We start from the raw sequence: 20,418 nt of genomic DNA on the forward strand, positions 1-20,418 counted from the left end.
AGCAGGAAGCACAACTAGGCAGAGTGAAAAGTTAATGGAAAAGGGATTTAGTTATCAAGTAAAAAGGCTGCAGTAGGTAATATGGCTCTAAGTTTCTCTCCCTGTTGTCCAGGATACTTCCACCAGTGATAACACGGATTGAATTTAGTCTTGATAAGATGCTCTCTCAGCAACTTGAAACCTATTCAAGTGGGAGTGATGCATTTTGGGAATGTCTACACCACAATGGTGATGTACCCTGGCCATTACAGCCCCAAACACACTCTGCCCGCTTACTTCCACATGCACCCTCCAGACCCAGAAATATGCTGGTGAAGATACTCTGGGATTGTCCACAGCAGCTGCTCACAAACTCACCAAAGATCAAACCACTTCTACATATAGGATTTTTGCTGAAAAGTCACTTGAGGTTTTGAAAATGTTGCCACCTAATCCAGCATCTGTCAAAGGGAAATTGGTGGTTTTTGAAAGATTCAGCTCACACCTTGGACATGGTCTCTGCCAAAAACAGATGGATTCTAGGATGTGTAGTTCAGAAACTGGGGGAAGAAGTCAGCTGTTGACAACGCATGCAAGGTTTAATATGGCCCTGCTTTCCTCAGACTGGAGCAAATCAGAAACCCTGCCCTTTCTTAAGTCTTCTCCATGGCAGAGACCAACAGCCGGTGTGAGTAATGGGCAGATTAATGTGATATAGCAAGTTAAAGGGAGAAGGTATACCATTCATTAGCTACCCCATGGTTATTGCTTTGTGTATCTGCTTCTGTCCCATGGTAACTTAGCCCTTTTCATTCAGGGCCAAGTGGCTGCAGCTTAACTTTCACTTGCCACGGTGTAGAAATAGACACATGAAAGAGTTATTGCTCCCCAGATACCTTTTAACTTGGTATAATTTGTTCATCTGTCCATGCCCCTACTCTTTCCTGGTTGTACTCTCCCAAGGTGCAGTACATTTATCAGACTCATTTTTTATTTTTCAGACTACGTGGCAAAGGACTGCAGGGCAGCTTACAGACATGGCAAAAGGCAAAGCGGGCTCTACGTCATCCGCCCCAAAAACTCTCCCTTCTTGGCAGTCTACTGTGAAATGGATGATGGGGGCTGGACGGTCCTGCAGCGCCATAGTGCTGGTGAAAATGAACACTGGTCCCGCCCATGGGATGCGTATAAGTATGGCTTTGGTCATCTGCGTGGCGACCACTGGCTTGGCAACGAAATTATGCATCTCTTAACAAGGCAAAATGTCTTCATTGTCAGATTTGTCTTTGTTGACAGCAACGGCCATACAAAGCATGCAGATTACCATACCTTTAAGGTGGATAGTGAGAAAAACGGTTACGCTTTGAGGTTAGGGGACTATTCAGGTGATGCGGGAGATGCTTTGACCACAGTGGGTGAGGCAGGTATCCATGACAACATGAACTTTTCCACCCTAGACAAGGACCATGACAGAAGGCCTGACACTAATTGTGCCGAATACTATCATGGAGGCTGGTGGTATGACGACTGTTATTCTGCCCTCCTAAACAGTGATAAAGGCATTTACTGGAAGGGTTTGTGTACTGCAGAGAAACCATGCAAGTCAGTTAAAATAATGATTAGACCAAATCCAATAAACTGTAAACTAGGTAAGAAATATTAATTATTTGTTCCGGGTCAGCTAGTGGCTTTTTCTGCTTACGTTAGCTCAGTTGCAAGGATGATCAAACCAGCCGCCAAAACACAGCCTGTGTATTTCAAGGTCTAATTTTTCATTCAGAGAATTGTTAACAACAGGGTTGAACATTTTGGATCTCAACTTAAATTAGTGTGAATCAATGCAGTTCATCCAAATTCAATACAGTCGTGTTAATTCACACCAGTTGCGGTTCTAGAGATGTGATTTGTTTCCAACAGGAAAAAAAGTAAAAAGTGGGAATGTTCTTGTATTCTCTGCTCTCTGATGGAAAAGTAGCATTACTGATGATTGACAGAGAACTGTAGGCCTGCAATACATGTGTAAATCACAAATAAAAGGATGGATATCATTTCCTTTCAAATAAATCATTCCTCACTTATGCAAGCATAGACATGAGTTGTGATTTCAAGTCTTGTAACCACGTGTCTCTCCCAAACTGTCACTTTTGCTTAATGGCTTTCTACGTTCTGCAAAAATAAAATACTAATCTACCTTAAAACACTGGGTGTGGTGGACAGCTTTGATCAGAAAAATGATATATTTTTATGCAATACGTAGCTAGTTTATGGACTTCATTGCCATAGGAGGTGGTGGGGGCAGATAGCATAGCCAGGTTCAAAAAGGGACTGGATCCGATTGATGTATTCATGGCTGTTGAACAGAATGCAGAGGTTTCCTTTGGTATCTCTAAACCAGGGGTGCTCAACCTCCGTCCTGTTGGCCAAATGTGGCCCGTGAAGCCATTGCATCTGACCCGTGGGGCTCCCCATAGGTTGGGAAATTTGGCAGCAGGGGAGCAGCGGCCACCATCTGCCACTGCCAAATTCCCACACCCCTTCCTCCAGCACAGCCAGATCGGGACCAGGCCACGCCATGCCCCCTTCTCTCTGTGCCACCGAGTTGAGGCCAGGCCATGCTCCACTCTCCTGCCCAGCTAAATCAGGGCTGGGCCATACCCCTTCCCCTCCGCCGAGCCAGATAAGGCCAAGTTGTCTCCTGGCCCCCTCCGCACAGCCAGATGGGGCCGTGCCTGCCCCAGGCACCAGATCACGGTCAATGGCCACATCTGTGGACAGCCTGTGGACAGACTGGACACTACCCATCGGGCCCACTAAGGGAAAAGGTTGAACATCACTGCTCCAAACCAATAACGGTAGATGCCAGGGAGGATACTGAAAAGGGGCTAGATAGATCACTCTACAGATAACCAATTCAATGTCCCCTGCCATAGCATCGATTTATGCCATGTCAGAGACAGAAATTGGGCTAGATGGACCACTGGTCTGACCCAATACGGCACTTCTCATGTTCTTATGTCCTTATTCAGCACTGCTGATGCCTCACTTGGAGCATTGTGTCCAGTTTTACACACTACACTTCAAGAGCCATATGAACAAATTAGAAACGACCAGACAAAAACGATATCAGAAAAATGTGTGACGTATGAGGAAATGTTGGAAGAGTGGGATTTTTGCAATCTGGAGAAGAAAAAACCATGTAGCATGATCTGATAATAGTCCTCAATTACAGAAATAGTTGAGGATAGTGATAAGTTGTTCTCTGCGTCCACAGAGGACAGGACAAGAAGGACTGGGTTTAAATTACAAGGGAAACTAAGGTTGGATACTGGAAAGAGCTTTCTCACTGCAAGGGTGGTTAAGCATTGTTACAGATTATCCAGAGAGGCTGTGGCATCTCCATCATCAGGAAATTTTAAGTGCAGGTTAGACAACACCTGGTTGAGACAGCTCTACCAGGAATGGTACTACCTTGAGCAGAGGGATGGGATGGATGACCTCCGAAGGTCCCTTCCTCATCTTTCTACAATGCTATGCCATTGTTTTATTCTTAGTGCAAAGAGAAAATATTTCTAAAGCCACGTCCACAAGGGATGCACACATCTCCCCAGAATGCACACATCAGCACTGGAACAGGTTACCCAGAGAGGTGGTGCAATCTCCATCCTTGGAGGTGTTTAAGACCCAGGCGGACAAAGCTCTGGCTGGGCTGATGTAGTTGGAGCTGGTCCTGTTTGAGCAGGGGTTTGGATTAGATGTGACCTCCTGAGGTCCCTTCAACCCTCATTGTCTATGATTTTATGCCACAACACATCAGCCTGTCCTGTCTGCAGCGCCCTATCTGTCATACCTCCTAAGGCTCCTATCATTTAAGGTCATTGCAAACACAAGTCCAGAGTTTCAGCTAGTATAAATCAGTATAATCGCAGTGTGGCTATGCTAGTTTGCATCAGCTAAAGACCTGGCCCTAAAAAGCACATATATGAATGCAATATTTTAGGGACAAACCAACCTAGCATCTCTAAAAAGGATCATGCCTCAGTAGTCTACTATAATTTCCTGAGAGGATAAGAGAGAAGTAGCTAACACAACTCAATGGGAATTTGAAACTATTCTTGCAAAACCCTATTTAGAAAAGCAGAGAGTCATGGAGCAATTAAAATACAAGATTAGAAACTGGCTGAAAGAATGGACACAGAACAACAGGCATAATTGGTTGATTGCCAACATCACAAAAGTTTTACCCCAAAGACCTGTACAAAGCTAGACTGATTTAACATATTTATTACTGAACTGGAAAAGACAATAAGACGTAAAGTAGCAAATATGGTGTATGACAAAAAGTATTTAGATTAGTCAGGACTACAGAGGACTGAAGAGCTTCAGATCATTTAAACAAATGAAGTGAATGGTCAATTGACTGTAGATGAAAAAATCAGATAAGAGGTGTACAAGGAAACATATGGAAGAAATAATTTGAGCAACTCATATACAATATATATATATATATATATATACATACACACCCATATACAAGGCTATAAATTATTTTATGGTTGCCTTTGTACAGCAGTCTACTGTTGGTAATAAAAATGTTTTTTACCACCATGACATGGCAGTTTTGATCTCATGCCAACATGATTGTCAGCACAGGATCTAAGATGTGGTCCCAAAGTCATCCTTCACCCTAAGAAACAGCAACAGGCAGAACACTTGCCCTATCTTTCATTCCCCGTTACCACTTCGGTTAACACTTGTCTGTTAATTAATGCAGCCTCCCCATCCAGCGGCACCAAAGATTGATTCCAGGTCCATGGATTATGAAGTGGCGAAATATGGGTGATGGGTGGCAAAAGACAAGCAAAGGTGGGAAGAATCATAGACAATGCGCCCGACTTCAGTGAGAAAAATACTGAATTTTTGGGGGGGGGGGAGAAAAATGAATGCTATGTTTTTCCCCTATTATTTTCTGCCACGACAACCTATAGTCATAAAATATTATAGTCCTATGATTTCTTTTGTCTGGTTTTAGTTGATCCTCTCCTACACTTCTGGGAGATCAGTATTATTATCCCCACCCTAGTAATAAGGAAACAGGTACAATGTAGACGTTGTCAAAAAGTCAAATGACTTGCCCCCAGTCGCACTGAATCATTGACAGAGCCCAGCATGAGAATTTAAGGATGCTAATATCCAGACCTGTTACTGTCACACACTGTTAAGTGATGGACAGAATACGTTAATTCAGTATGGCCTCAGGATTTAGTACACCAATGTATAGTATATAAATCATTTCCAACTATCTGCTATGCAAAAAGTTCCAATCCTTGCTACAGCTGATGCAAATAAACCAAGACGCATCTTATTTCACTTTTCATGTTCTGGAGAAGCTTCAGAGAACAATTTACCAATGAAATCCAACCTACTCAAAAAGATATTTTTACAAAATGAGAAAATGTCACCGGGGAAAGCAAGCGAAGGCAATGGGAGTCCAAATTAGGCATAATAAAAATAGTGAAGTTCTCAATGAACTGGCCTGGCCTGAGGCCTTGTGGTTAGGGTAGCTATCTAATAGTCTGGAGTATTTCTATGGCCTGTATTATATTTGAGCATCTTATAATCTTTGATGTAGTCGTATGTTATAAAGGTAGGGAAGTGTTATCACCAGTTTAGGATGGTCAACTGAAGTACTGTAAGATTCTGGTCATGTCTACCTTACACACTTCTGTTATTTCAGTTTGAGAGGTGAAGGATGTGTGAACCATGCCTAACACAGGTCTGCCAGAAAAAGCACTTAATGAAGAAGCAATTTTGCCAGGAAAACTATGCGTTTACCAGTATAGCTTGTTTCTTTGTCACTGGAATAAGCTATTTTGGCAAAGTAATAGCTTTATAGGTATCAGCTGTGTCTATGAGGAGGACTCTGCCAATATATTATTTTACCATAGTGCCTAGGAACCCTGGGCCAGAACCCCTATATGCTAGCTGCTGTACATACATAAAACAACAAAAATGATCCTGCTCCAGAGAACTAGCAGTCTGAGTATACTGTTATTCCCATGTTGGCAAAGTGCTCCAATTATAAATATGGCCTTACTGATTTGCCCAAAGTCAAATAGAAGGCAGGCTACATTTGCACCTTATATTTCTATGCCTATATCTATAAAGTACTAAAATAGATAGATAGATAGATAGAGCACAAGCTTTCATGAATCCAAGTTCACTTTATCAGAAGCTGTGAAAGGACGTGTGTAGAATCACTTTCTCCATGTCCATGGGCATGTCAACACATGCTATTATCATAGAGCAATAAACTCCAGCACATATTGCACTGGAGTTTATTGCTCCCAGGTATGCCGTTTGAATGTGCGCCTGGGTCTGCAACATGTTGAGCCAGGTTGGAGGTCAGCCTGCCAACCCACGGCTGCTCCTGCTCAGCTCAACATGCTGCACAGGGGCTGGCTGGGGCTTCCCCAGCTACCCCCGGCAGTGTCTACATGTGCGTTGCTACAAAGTAAAGAACTCGGCTGCAGGATAGTACTTAAATATATCCAGTACTTATATTTAAGTACTATCCTGCAGTGGAGTTAATTAGTTAACTCCATCTTAATAACACCGCATGTATAGACAGTGACGTTTTACTGCGGAGCTAACTAGGCAGCTCCACAGTAAATGTCTTGTGTAGACGTGCCCTGTTTTATACATTGCTCTATGCATGTCCTTTCGCAGCATCTGATGAAGTGAGCTTGGACTCATGAAAGCTTGTGCTGTATATCTACTTTGGTAAGTCTATAAATTGCAAACATACCCTGCCTGACTTCAGACTAACACGGCTAACTACATCTCTTTGCCCAACGTCAGAATAGGATGTCTGTGGCGCAGCAAAAAAGAAAAAGGAACCCAGATCTCCTAACCCATGGATAATGTGTTTTTTGACAGGGCAGATGTTTTGGACAGGCTAGCATATGGTGGATCCAATGCATTTAAGTAAAGACTTAACCTCACCAAAGGAGTTTTAATTTAATCTCATTTTCACTTGTTGCACTGGTAACAAAGCCATGGTTTTCTAGAAAAGGTGGTTTATGGTTCTTCAAATGTAGCCATATGGGACCATAATATTCTGCTCTGAGTTCCCCCCACATAACCTCATTAAGCCAGTAGAGACGTATAGATGTGACTGCCATGAGAACCGTCCCAGGAAGACAACATATTGTGAGGGTAGCAGCGTCTTTTGTATGAGACTGTAAATCAACTCAGGAAAAGAAGTTTTCAGCGCACTGGTCTGTCACCATGACCCTTCCCAGGGCTTGGTTCTGCTGCCCCAGTCAGCGGCAAAAACTCCTATGGCTGATTTCAATCATGAAAGACAGAATGGGATGTTTGGCAGGTTAGACACAGATTGCTTATTATCATCACAAAGCCACAGGTTCCCATGTCTAAGAAAGAGCTTTTTGTTGGCTGTTCTATAAAAGTCAGGACTTCAGGATCATCTTTCACAAATTACCTATCTGAGTCCAATTTTTAACAGGGTTTGTAGGTTCTTCTGATGCCTTAATGGTTTAATCAAAGCATGTATCAACCTGGACAACAATTACACTAATTCTGCTTAAAAAGAAATAGCTTTATTTTTATACCATGCATCCCTTTCCATTAGAACTCATTGTTGTCAGATATTTTCTACAATAACTCAGTGAGATTCAAAAAGTATTAGAAATATACAAAAGAAGCACTTAAAGGATTTATTTTAATTCTAGATATATTATGGGGGCTACTGGTATTCCCCATGTCAAATACCATTGGGAAATTCACTGGAACTGTAATACCTACAGCTGGAATATTTCCATCCACTGTGCTTGAATATTTGGATGTATGAATATAATGGATACCCACTATTACATTACAAATAATTATGAGACTATTAAAATCCTCATGCTTCAGGGCATAAACCAATAGCTGCCTTCCTGGCCTCAGGAAGACATCTTATGGACTGGTTAATGATGTCATTTTCCATTACAGGAACTCTTGTATTTTCTTCTGCAAGACCTGGAATTGACTATGATCAGAACCAAGATACTGCACCCCTCGGCTAATCCGGGAAGACGACTCCTGCGTTAGGACACTGAGCCCCGTTGTAAAGATAACGCCCAAAAACAAACATATTCCAAGGCTCGGAGTGGTACCTAGTATGATGTTGACCTTTCAATATAGTACATAGGACACCAAAGTCCTTCCCATCCTTCTAGAAAGTGAAAATGATCTATTCATGGGGTTAAAGTCAATAAATGGTGATAAAATGAGAGATTCAGTCCCTGGGCTTTGGAGAAAAACAACATGGAGTTCAGAACAGGTGAAGGTAATATTTGATTCTGAATATGTCCTGAAGCATTTTCGAGCAAAGGACATCTACATTGCACAAAGTAGACCCGAAAGTCAGGGGTTCAAATGGAGCTACGGCAGAAGACGGTGCATCCCATAGAAATCATAGCAATTAAGGGCTGGAAGGGACCTCGAAAGATCAAGTCAAACCCCCCTGCTCTGGGGAGGAATACTGCTGAGATCAAATGATTCCAGCAAGGTGTCTGTCCAGCCTCCTCCTGAAGACTCCCAAGGTTGGGCATTGTACCACCTCCTTGGGAAGTCTAGTCCAGATTCTGATCACTCTTACCATAAAGAAGTTCTTCCTTACATCTAACCTGAAACCAAAAAATATTTTAACCCAGGCACAGCCATGAATTGAGATCTAAGATCACCTGCCCACACTCAGACTTGAACTGCCACCCTTTTGTTACCAGCTACCTTCAGTGAACCCACATGCTCAGCGACTGTTATACAGTTTAAGGGCCATCCCCAGGATAAAAACACTGCAATATCCAGCTGTTGAGTAAGTTCAAACCTGCAGTTGCTTTCTGGTCTAAGGAGAATGTTTGTTTCAAGCCTAAGTTGCCATTGACAGCTAATGAAATCAGACTCTCTCTCTCAGATACTAGACCAATGACCTTTTTTGTTTAAAGAACCAAATACAAGTTAAATTTAGATTTACTAGGCCTCATGCCATCCCCTGTGCTCTCTCCCTGACCTTAGCTCCCATACTGGCAATGTCCTGAACTAGGAGAGTTCCCAGCAAGTTGGAAAGCTAGCAAAACTGGTTTGCATGCCACTCTTTGAGCTCCTGGAACAGGGCCTGTGCTGACAAAGGGGAGAACTTTACAAGGAACAAGGAAGAGACAAGGCCAAGGGGCTCTGGCTGGGCTCTACTGGCAGAGGGCCCCAGCACAGGTTGTGTTTATTCCACCTCCCTTCCCAAGCTGGGACCTCCACTGAGAAACAAGCTCTTCCTACTCACTCAAGCTCCATATGCACCCACATCCAGCAATTAGACAGTACAGGGATTGGGTCTGAACCTTATTTTGCGGATGGAAAAATATGTCCATGAAGCTGACAGCTTGTACACCTAGTTGTGGAGGAAAAGGAATTTTAATAGCAGCATTATAAACTCATGATGAGTATATGAAGGGAGTGTTGGCCCAAACTAAATGACATCAAACCAAATAGACAAAGGATAATCTATATTTTATATGTTGATTTTCAGGGAGCTGCATTTTAAGGATGAGATTTATTTATTTTTACTACCTGTTCCTGGGAACAGACTAGCTTAAAGGAAGTTATGCAGCGCTAACAAATAAACCGTGTTTTATTGTTATAAAATGAAGTCAGGCGGGGCTCACGCTATTTCTGTGAAACAGTCTATACAAATTAGATTGGCTCGGAGCCTAATGAGATAGCATTGCATTCGTTCTCTTTATTAACCTTTCTTTCCCCTTAATAACAAAAAAAGCAAATATTTTCAGGAAGCCAACAATGACAACTCCAAGGCAAGATTAAGGCATGCTGCCCTCCTGCTGCTGAAGTCATTTCGTGGGACAGGAAAGAAAGATCGTGATGCCAGAAAGAGAGAACCTGGCTCTGTAGCCAAATGGGCCAGGAACTCACCTGAGATGAGCAAAGGGAAAGTCTTGGGTTCCAGCCATTGCTCCAAGGACTGTTGATGCCTTTTGTGTCAAACAGTCATGGGACAAAATTCATTAACACTTTTTATAGGATGGGCCAGAGCCTGCGGCTCCCTTACGCCCTAAGCATGTGGTCCCAGTATCATATTCCCTTTCGTGCTTTTTTTCTGGTCCCAGGACTCTTGTATTCCTTCTTGCCCAGTGCCACAAGTTCACAGGAGACATGGACAATGCCCCACCCAACCCTGCCTTTATCCTTGAGATTAGGCTTCTCTCTCAGGAGAAGGGAGATATGGTTTGAACTCAAGTCTTCCACTTTTGGAAGACTTGAGTTCAACTGCTCTAACCACTAGGGTATAAAGGAAGGAGCAGGCACCGTCACATTCAGCACCATTTCTTCCTCCAGCCACATTTACAAAGGAAGTGTCCATTTTTGCAATGACCAAATCCTAACAGCAGGTGTTAAGGGCATGCCTACTGGAGCAAGCTCCTTGGGAGATTTAGATGGAGGACTGACTAGTTCCTGCATCCTGATCAGGGTTAGATGCTGAGCTCTTCAGACTAAGGCAGTTCTGGACAACTAAGGAGCTGTAAGGCTAAAAATGACGGTGCCTAATAAATAGGCAATAACCGTGCTAGGCCATAACTGAGCAGGGGATTTTGGAGCACAGGTCTGTATTTAGGCATCTCCGTTCTTAGTCTTGCCGTGAATACCCACATCCTTTACTGGATCTGGACATTAATTTTAATCTATTTGTAGCATTGAAAGTAAAACTCCATGGATTTTCTTTCTTTTTTTAAAAGTTATAAATAAAACAGTACTGTAGGCAAGTAAGTTAACATCAAGTGCTGCAGGCCTGTTCTTCAAGGAGGTCTGGATACTCACAGCTCCATCTGAAATCACAGCGACCTGTGGGCATTTAGCATCTCTAAAATTCAGGTCCTGCACAAACAAGTCTCTTGAACATCTTGTTTAACCTCAGACACCAGTTCACTGCACGCCTACATTTAAAAGGTAATTGCTCAGTGCAACACAGTCAAACCCCAGCATCTCTCAGTGTTTGGTAGGGTTCAGAGCTGCATGAAATTAAGGTCCTACCAAACAAACAACAGCAAAAAAAAACCTTCAAGAGGTAGTCAAGGTGCCATTTGGAAAATCCATGCCTCAGAGAAGCTTATTTTAAGTCCTTGAGTTCCCCAAATAACATCTTCTGCTTTGTGAGCACTGAATTGTATCTGGGTCAAGAAACAGCAAGTACATATGGCAGGCAGCTCCTCTGTTTGTTCTGAATATGGCACTGCATTAGGACACTGTTCACCCGCTGCACAGGGAGAAAAAGGCATGGTCACCATATGACGCCACAGAGAAATGAACATATTTATTACAAATCCTTCAAAAAGTCCCTTGAAAGAAACTGAACTGTGTTAGAGAGGGTCTCTTAAATGCTTCCCCCTTTAATTTTAGTGACAGATCTGTGCTTGCCCTCTTCTTAGGCTGAAGCTTGTAGGCAAAAGATGGGAGTCCAGCTTTTCATAGCCTCAGCTCAGCATTGTTCCACTGAAGGCAGCGAGGCTCTCCCGACTGGCCGCATCTACATGAGACACTGACTGCGCAGGTGTTTCTGTGCAGTCATTTAATACTTGCATATACAAGTACTAAATGACTGTGCAGCAGCTGGAGTTACTGCACCGCAGCTTCCCCAGACAGCTTTCAAGTGCCACTGACTGTGCAGTAGCTCGTTATTACTGCGCAGTAGCATCACATCACATTTCATGCCACATGACCCTACTGCACAGTCAGCATCTCAGGTAGACGTGGCCACTGACACCAAAGAAAATCCAAGTGTGTACAGCACACAAATCCATAAATAAGTTCAAACACTCAAAGTATCCAAGAAGCCATATGGATGCTTTAGTCACTTTTAAGTCCCTAATATTTTACTTAGCTTTAAAACACAGTTAAAATTTAGAATATATAACAGTGGAATCTATACGGTCACATAATGCTGCTTTTTGATTTTGGAGGATATGCCAGAGAAATAGTACATTTATTCTGGCTGTCCCAAGGACAGCACTCTAAGCAGCTTACTTCTACTGAGGGGTAAGGAGTACTCTGCGTGGGGCAGGGCAATACAGAGCTGGATCTGGGCACGTACACAAAACACCATGAACATGTTCCCTAGCAATGTCCAAAAGAGCCACTTGCAGTTCTCTTCCCAGATTACTTCTCTGTGGGAAGTACCTGTACAGGACCCAAGTAATGAAATAGTCACTACCATCCAGATCTCCAGCTACAACGTTTTTTAATGCACATACACAGTCCCTGGAGAGAACCTGCCCCTGTGCAATGCGTGGCTAACTTAGGATCAGTTTAAGGTCCTTGTTATGATTCACAGTCAAAGCCATTAGCAGAAAAGTCAGTACAAGGAACAAGGAATCTGATTTTTTATACAGCCCAGATGTTTAAAGAGATTTATGATTAGTATTACCGGACCGCTGCAATGCTCCCCCCACTGCCACACTGAGATTACAGCTTTGAAGCAGAAGGGATAAACCACAAAGACAATAAATATGTAAAGATCTTGAAGCTAATATCATGGACTGTAAGGGCTGAAATTGCAGTTTTATTAAAATTAATGGGTGTGCTGCAGCAGGGCTTGGATTTCACCCTTCATGGGCAGAATATGTTCTTTGCAAAGGATCTTTGGGACTGTTACAGTCTTTGCTTAACTGTTCACATGAGGGGCTGGATGGATCAGCCAGATTTGGAATTTATTTGCTACCCGGTTGCAACTCTGACACTATAGGATTGGGGAGTTTAGGTCCCAGTTAGCAGAGATTAAGGTTGATATTTCAGAGATATTGCAAATTCAGATAAAACAATACCTGGATTCCCAATTAATACAACAACAAATGAGGATTGGGCATCCAAATCCCTTAGGCAGCCTGGGAAGTCTGTAGCATTTTGTGGGCTATGCAAAAGGAATTTGGCAGGTCAGCATATCTCAGTGTGGGGAGGTGTCTATAGTACACATACCATCGCATCTAAGACCCCTGTTTGCTTTAGATTGAATGGGACCATTCCCTCCCCACCAGGAGGTGGTACCTTATACAAACCATAAGCCATTTCACGTAGATGATGGTGGGAATCTTGTATGGCTGTTGCCCGTGCTGCCCCTGTGACGTGGTCAAACAAAAAGAGTCATCATCGTTTCACTCTCTGGTGCTGTGAAATGGGGAGTACACAAGAGTCCAACTCTTATGTACTTAAAATGCATCCCCATTTCATGATTATGAAGAAAAGGAAATATAGCCAAAGGAAGCTTCCTTAAAACCCATCCATGCTTTTCCAGCTATGATAAATATCCAACCTGTGACGGCAGCGCAAAACCGCACGACCTCTAGAGAATTAGAAGATGCTGATGCAAATAACTGGACGTGCAGTTGCCACAGACACTGAAAAGAGGGACTGAAGATGGGCCGTACGTGGTACATAAGAGCTGTTTAAGTCAGAGGAGAATCAATTATTAATGAAAGGATAAAGGAAAGCTTTGCATTTTTGAAAGTGTCCACCCACACAGAGCTGGGAGGCTGAGAAGTCACCAGTATTCTTCTGGGAAGAACAGAGGAAGAGTCCCCCACCAGCTTCAATGAGCATGTTAAACCAGTTTCAAACTAAGGGTACCAGTTTGGCTCTATGATCATGCACTTATATTCAAGGAATCAGCAGATAGTATCTGAAAGGATTAAACTATCTTTACCATTCCCTCTCCTGGATACCATGGCATTATTCCCTACCATGCAGTTATCAGGATACTGTTCACTCTTAGACTTTTTTATAGATATGCTTGCTGAGATTTCTCTGGAAAGCTTACTCCACAGACATTAGTTGCACTTAAATGCATTTCCTGTTTTTTCCAGCCTAATTTTCTCTCCTCTTCATTTAATGCTAGTACTCCTAGATACAGCTGGTCAAAAAGAACTGGAAGTATCTGTATTTATAAAGTGTCCCAATCACTCCAAATTTGAAACTTCAAATAAAAAAAATGTTGTTTGACTAATTAGATACAGTTCTACTGGTAGATATGTTCCTTTGGATCATCCTAAGAGCTACCTTAGAGCTACTTCCTGCAGTCCAAAGGCCCGACTAATTCAGAAATACTAGTTCAGATCCCACTACTGAGTACGTATAATTAGGGTTACTTTCCCCCAAATTTGCCAATGTTGAATTCCCTTTGCTTCTTTGCTATCCGCAATTTAGTTGTGTGGCACCTTTCTGTAACTCTTCACCACTTGCTTTGGATTTGACTATCAGGAATAATTCTGTCACTAGCAAACTTTGCTGCCTCGCTATTTACTCCCTTTTCCGGACCATTTAGGATCATGTTGAACAATAAAGGTGCCAACATGGACTTCCGGGGAGGCCCTGCTGTTTACTTTCCTTCACTGGATAAATGCCTGTTTAGTCCTATCCTTGTTTCACCAGTTTTCCACCCAGGAAAGAATTTACCCTCTGATCCTGTAACAGCTGAGTTTCTGGTGTGGTATTTTATCAAAACTTAGAAAATCCAAGCATACTATAATTAACTGGATCCCCTTATCCATATACTTCCCAACACCCTCAAAGACTGGTAACATTTTCCCTTTACAAAAAATCGCCCACATGCTCACACATTTCCTGGACATCATAATGACCATGTCCATGTGCACTAATTCTATCTAGTATTATATCTTGCACCAATATGCTAGCAACAGGAATTAGACTTGCCCGTCTGTAGTTCCCTGGGACACCTCCGGGGCCTTTCTCATCCTGGTAGCCCTCCCCTCCTCTGGCAGCGAGAGCGATTTGAATATTTTTGCTAATGGCTCTGCAGTTTTATTGCTGAGCTCTTTGGAAGTCTTGGCTGAAAACCATGGGAGCACGGTGACTGGTTCATCAGTTTGGTCTAAAACTTCATCTGTTGTCACCTCAAGTTGAGACACTTCTTCATATTCAATCAAGTAAGAGGGATGGATCTGGTGCAGGAATCAACCCAACCTCCTCTGTGGTGAAGACTGATGCCAAGAATCCAGTTAGCTCCTCTGCCAGGGCTTCCTGCTTCTGCTGTATTTTGCAAAAACCAAAACAAAACCTGCTTTTATGTCATTAGCAAGATGCTCCTCAAATTCTCTCTTAGCCTGCCTTGCTATGGCTTCATATGCAACTGGCTAGAGCAGCGATTCTCAAGCAGGGTGCCGCATGGGGTCTTTTGAAGGATGCCACAGGACATGTGAGGGGATAAGGGAGGCGGGAGGAGATACGCAGATAAGGGCAGGCTCAGGCTTCCTCTGGCTGGCGGCAACCCCCGCCCCCACCGCCTACCCCTCTGTAATAAATAAATCCGCTTGTGAAATGGGGTACCACTCAATTAACCAATTATGAAGGGGTGCCTAGAGTCTAACGAGGGGTGCCTGGAGTCTAAAAACATTGAGAACCACTGGGCTAGAGACCACACATCTGTTTTCCTTGCATGGGCATGACTTCCATTTTTTTGAACGATGCTTTCTTGCCTGTAACAGCTTCCCTAACTACTATTAAGCTATGTTCATTTTTTTCTGGACTATTTAGTGTCTTTTTAAAATGTGTGATATACATTTCTTCTGACCCTCTAACACTGTTTTTAAAACAGTCTGTAGCCATTTTCCCCCTTTGGCCTCACCTTTTAGTTTCTTTCAAACGAACGTCCTCATATTCATGGCATTTTCCTTTGTGAAGGTTAAATATTGCCGTGCTGCACTTTTTGGGGGAGGGGGGGAAGGAAAGGAGGGTTGTTCTTTCTTGCAAGGATGCTGAATTTGAATATACTATAGGCACGTCTATAATGCTTGAATCAGGTCCCATTTACTCAGGACTAAATCAAGAGTTGCTAATCCTATTGTGGGTTCCAGAACTAAATGCCTCCTTTCTACCCTTGGTGTTTATACCTTTTAGAGACTTGTAGAGAGTTATTTTCCCTACTTAAGTAAAACCATGGTGCAGCACTTCAGTACTTGCTGATGGTTCCTCTCCCCCCAGTTTATCCCATCTCTCTAGTGTTGATCTGCTCTCAGGTGAGGACAGGAAAACTGAAGCTAATGCAGTTCCACTGGGGATAAATCTGGCTTATTGTATGGACAATATTGATCCCAGTGAAATACAACAACAGAGTAAGAACTGGGTTGCAGAGCTGGAATAGGAAGTATGAAGTGAACAGTCACATTTTCGTGCTAATTTCTATCAAGTATATAAATATTTCCTTTAAACATCAGATTATTTCCTGCAATCGATGCAGTCTGTTTTTCAAGATTCTTCAACAAACACTACACCACTTGATTTCTTATCTTTATGATATCGATATTTAAGAACCCTGCTATCCACATTTATCAGGTTTACAGAGGATATTCAAATAGTGGATGCTTTGTACATTATGCTGTAATAGTACGGTAAGGAAATAACGTCCATGAACCGCACAGCTGTTAAGGTATTTTTTCCTCATTTACAAATATGAATGTTGAAGTTAATGAATGACTGACTGAATCATCGTGTAACTTAATCGCCTAGTATAAAACAAATAAGAAACCTGCTATTCTATTTTCTCATTCTGAATCTAGTCCCAAAGAACAGTAAGTCTATTAAGCAGTCTGTTGTATTAAAAGTATAAAAACCATTTTCAAATACTAATGCATATATACTTATGTGTATGTGACCTCTTCTAGGTTCCCCAAAGATGTCTTTCCTGAACATGCCCCTAGCTGTTTTTGCTGTGTTTTTACTGATCTGCACATCAAGTTCAGCTGAGGAAACGGTGGAAGAAGTTTGGAAGGCGCGTCTTAGGGATGTAGACAATCTGGAACTGGTAGAAAATGTGACTGCAATTCGCAATCTGGATGATGTTTTATCCAGGGAAGGTAAGAACAGCCTCTCTCTTTCCAGCTATTTCATCGATTCAAGACAGGATGAACTATAATGATAAATCTAATTCGGTCTCCTGTATTCATATAACCCATAGAATTTCACCCCTCAATTTTACCCTTCAACGGTAATTAGTTCTTCCCCGTCATGTACTGAATGTGATCAATGTCAATAATTGGTGGTTAATGATTGGCATATCTTTTTGAAAAATAATTAATATTGATTTAAATTATCAATTCTGTGATGAATTGGTTACTTCTCTCAGTAAGATGCTTGACTGGTTAACAACAGACCTTACAGTTAAAAAGGATGTCTTATTTCTGAAGTTCTCCAATATTCAACTATTCGATCTTGTTAAAATTTACATTTTCCAGGGGAAAAAAAATGAATACAACTCTCTGCACTTCTGTAACAAAATGTAAAGAAAAAAAAAGCTTTTGGGATCACTGGCTTTTATTTTCCTGTGGCAAACGTCTAATCATTGTAGGCATATAATGAATATCTAAACATTAAGAATTTATGCTTGCTGCCTTAGAGGAGCATAATTCTCAACTATTATTAATGAGGAACTATAAAACACACTTCAAGTTTTATGCCCAAATTACATGGGGTTTCCAAACCCCACAAAAACATCTATTGATATCTACAGAGAATTATATAACATGGTTTTATAAGGCAGCCATTGAGGGGGTGGAATGCATTTTATTTAAGAAAAGATCTTACAAGGAAAACCGTTCTACAGAAATTCCCCCCTCTCTGTTTTTAAAATATTTATGCATGCCATTAACAGAGTCCAGAAATTAAAAAAATGGTTTTCAAAATTGGCACGGCTTGATGTTTTCAATCTCCTTTCAGAAACAGAGCCAGGGTTTCAATTTACAGTAATCCATTTCTTGTTTAAGAATGAATTCAGCTTTACAGTAGCATAATGGATTATGGCTTTCTCCTGACACTCGCATCCATTACTTTTCTCTATAGTCACAGTGGAGTATTTTACCAGTTTTCACTTCTGGAAACCTTTGTGCTGGTCTTAGAGCACAAATTAAGGGCGAGGTCCTTGCCTAGTATGAACTGGATTAGCTCTATTGATCTGAATGCAGATTTGTAGTATTCTACTTTGCCCTGAATAGGAATGGGGAATGTGTGGATTTTCTAAAAACAGGAAAATGTGGGGGAGCCATGAAGGATCGAACTGATTAATCATTGTTTAGGGGGTTGTGGAGAGACTTCTATCCAATTCTCTCATGCTCTTATCATCAGTAGGAGTCACCCCACTGAAATCTATGCCATAAATCCACCAGCATAAATATGGTGCAAAGGATATCAGGCTCCAAGCAGCTAAAGAAATAAGGGAGAGAAACCAGCATGTAGGAGAACCAGGAGGGAAACCTTTGTCTGAGGAGTAGGGTGAAGGGAAGAGTTGTCTTTGGAGTCCTGGTAGCAGGAGATTTGGGAGGGAGAGACAAAGGTGGGCTAAGTGGAGCATGGATTGGGCTGGTCAAGTATTAACACGCTTGATAAAAGACTGACCTAGTCCGTAGCGCAATGCTCTTCTTCAGACAAGGACACTGTACAGCCTGGCAGGGTTAACTGAGTCTGTGCAGAGTGCCAAGACTGGAATAGTAAGTGCCTGAAAGCTATCCCAGAAGCGAGACACAATTTGTTATTAAAATTGCTATTTTGGTATAAGGTAGAGCTGAGCAAGTGCATGAACTTTCACATTATTTACTGGAACAGTCAAAGAATGAGGGATTATTCCACTTGGTTCTGGGTAGCCTTTCTTCTAGATATTTAATCCCTCACTGCTGCAACAGTCATTTGAATGAATACTTTGCCAAAGAACATAAAATTTACCCTAACAAAAAGCCTGTTGAGTGCTTTGCAAGCTATCCTAAATCAGTGTGAAAAGCAAAATCAAATTCAGTAGAAAATACAGGCTTTTGCTTCAGTTAGTTTTAGGCAATTTCAATAAACATAAATAGCTCAGTGGAAACTGCTAGGAGATGCAGCTTGGAAGTCAGGTTCTAGATGACAACTTAGACCACGTGTAGACAAAACGAGGGTCATGTATGCATGACACTTTAAAGTGGGCTAAATGCTTTTGCCCTGCTTTAATGGTGTCGGTGTTTGCATGCCTTGGCAGCGTATTGTACGTGAATTCCAGCCGCTGTAGGCAATTTGGCAGTGTAATGCGCTTTAAATGACTTGGGGCGCAGCAAACTAAAATTCGTCCGAGGAGTTTTAATTTGCTGCCCTACAGCCATGGAGTGAAGCACCCGGCTCCGTGCAGCTCTGCAGGAAGCCCGTGCAGGCAGCCTGGCAGCAGCCCGGGAAGGCAGGCTCCGCCCAAGAAAAGTGGTGAGCGTGATTCCCCTCCCTGCCCCCGGAGCCTGACTGAGCTGCGTGGGGGCCTGGTGCTGCCTTCTGCAGCTGCGGTGCCCCCCGGGACCACCCAAGCCAGGTGCCTGCTGCCAGGTGCCACCTGGGTGGGGAGGACTACCACTGCGGTGGAGGGAAGCACTGCCCTCCCGGCTCAGGGACCACTCAGCCCGCCGGCAGCTCACCATCCCCTCCCCAATGCCAGAGAGGCAGGTAAGTATGAGTGTGTGCATGACAGGGGTTTCATACATTTCATAGACATTAGGGCTGGAAGGGACCTTGGAATATCATTGAGCCCAGCCCCCTGCCCCAGGAGCAGGAAGTCAGCTGGGGTCAAAGGATCTCAGCGAGATAAATGTCCAAATGTATCTTAAAGGAGTCCAGAGTAGGTGCTTGCACCACCTCCAGCGGCAGTCTATTTCAGGCCTTGAGGGCTCGGACAGTAAAGAAGTTTTTCCTTATGTCCAGCCCGAAACAGTCTTGGAGGAGTCTGTGACTGTTTGACCTTGCCACCCCTTGAGGCACTCTGGTGAACAGACGTTTCCCCAGATCCTGACGTATCACCCTGATGTACTTATAGGCAGCCACCAGGTCCCCCCTGAGCCTGCGCTTTTCCAGGCTGAAGAGTCCCATGGCTCTCAGCCTCTCCTCATAGGACCTGTTGTCCTGCCCTCTGGTAATGCGTGTGGCTCTCCTCTGCACGCTCTCAAGCTTCTCAACATCCTTCTTGAATTGCAGAGCCCAGAACTGGATGCAGTACTCCAGCTGCAGCCTCACCCTAAATAAAAGCGGTGAGTTTTTAAACACTTTCCACGCTGCCAAAGCATGCAAACCATTTTAGGGCCCCCATTTTGTCTACACACACTCTTGGTGATTGCTGCCTAACTTCAGCTGCTCTCCTTAAGACTTGATAGAGGTAGCAGCATTGGAAAGCCAGGAGAAGAAATGACTCCAGCAGGCAGAGACAGTCACCACTAGGGACAAGAACAAAAGCAGAACAGTATCTTCAAAAGAAGTGATCACAAAATGCCAAGTGTTTTGTCTGAAGTGGCACAGACAAAACACTGGGGGTCTTCAAGAGGAGGCTAGATGGGCATCTGGCTGGGGTCATCCGAACCCAGCACT

The 20,418-nt window shown here is 42.9% G+C and overlaps 2 protein-coding genes across 4 annotated transcripts in view; both read left to right on the top strand.

Moving 5' to 3' along the window:
- Positions 1-2,165, top strand: part of LOC102377022 (fibrinogen-like protein 1-like protein) — a 25,122-nt gene extending 22,957 nt beyond the window's left edge. For all 3 annotated transcript variants that reach the window (XM_025203316.1, XM_025203318.1, XM_025203317.1), the window contains one exon: positions 981-2,165. In XM_025203316.1, the coding sequence (XP_025059101.1) occupies positions 981-1,642 (662 nt within the window). In that variant the 3' untranslated portion in view covers positions 1,643-2,165. The remainder of the gene's footprint in view (positions 1-980) is intronic.
- A 14,443-nt stretch (positions 2,166-16,608) lies between these two features.
- LOC102377257 (fibrinogen-like protein 1-like protein) overlaps positions 16,609-20,418 on the top strand; it is a 9,656-nt gene continuing 5,846 nt past the window's right edge. The window contains exons 1-2 of the mRNA XM_025203319.1: positions 16,609-16,625; positions 16,719-16,910. Coding sequence (XP_025059104.1) covers positions 16,730-16,910 — 181 coding nt within the window. The 5' untranslated portion in view covers positions 16,609-16,625; positions 16,719-16,729. The remainder of the gene's footprint in view (positions 16,626-16,718; positions 16,911-20,418) is intronic.

The sequence above is a fragment of the Alligator sinensis genome, unplaced genomic scaffold, assembly GCF_000455745.1.
Source record: "Alligator sinensis unplaced genomic scaffold, ASM45574v1 scaffold510_1, whole genome shotgun sequence".
NCBI lineage: Eukaryota > Metazoa > Chordata > Crocodylia > Alligatoridae > Alligator > Alligator sinensis.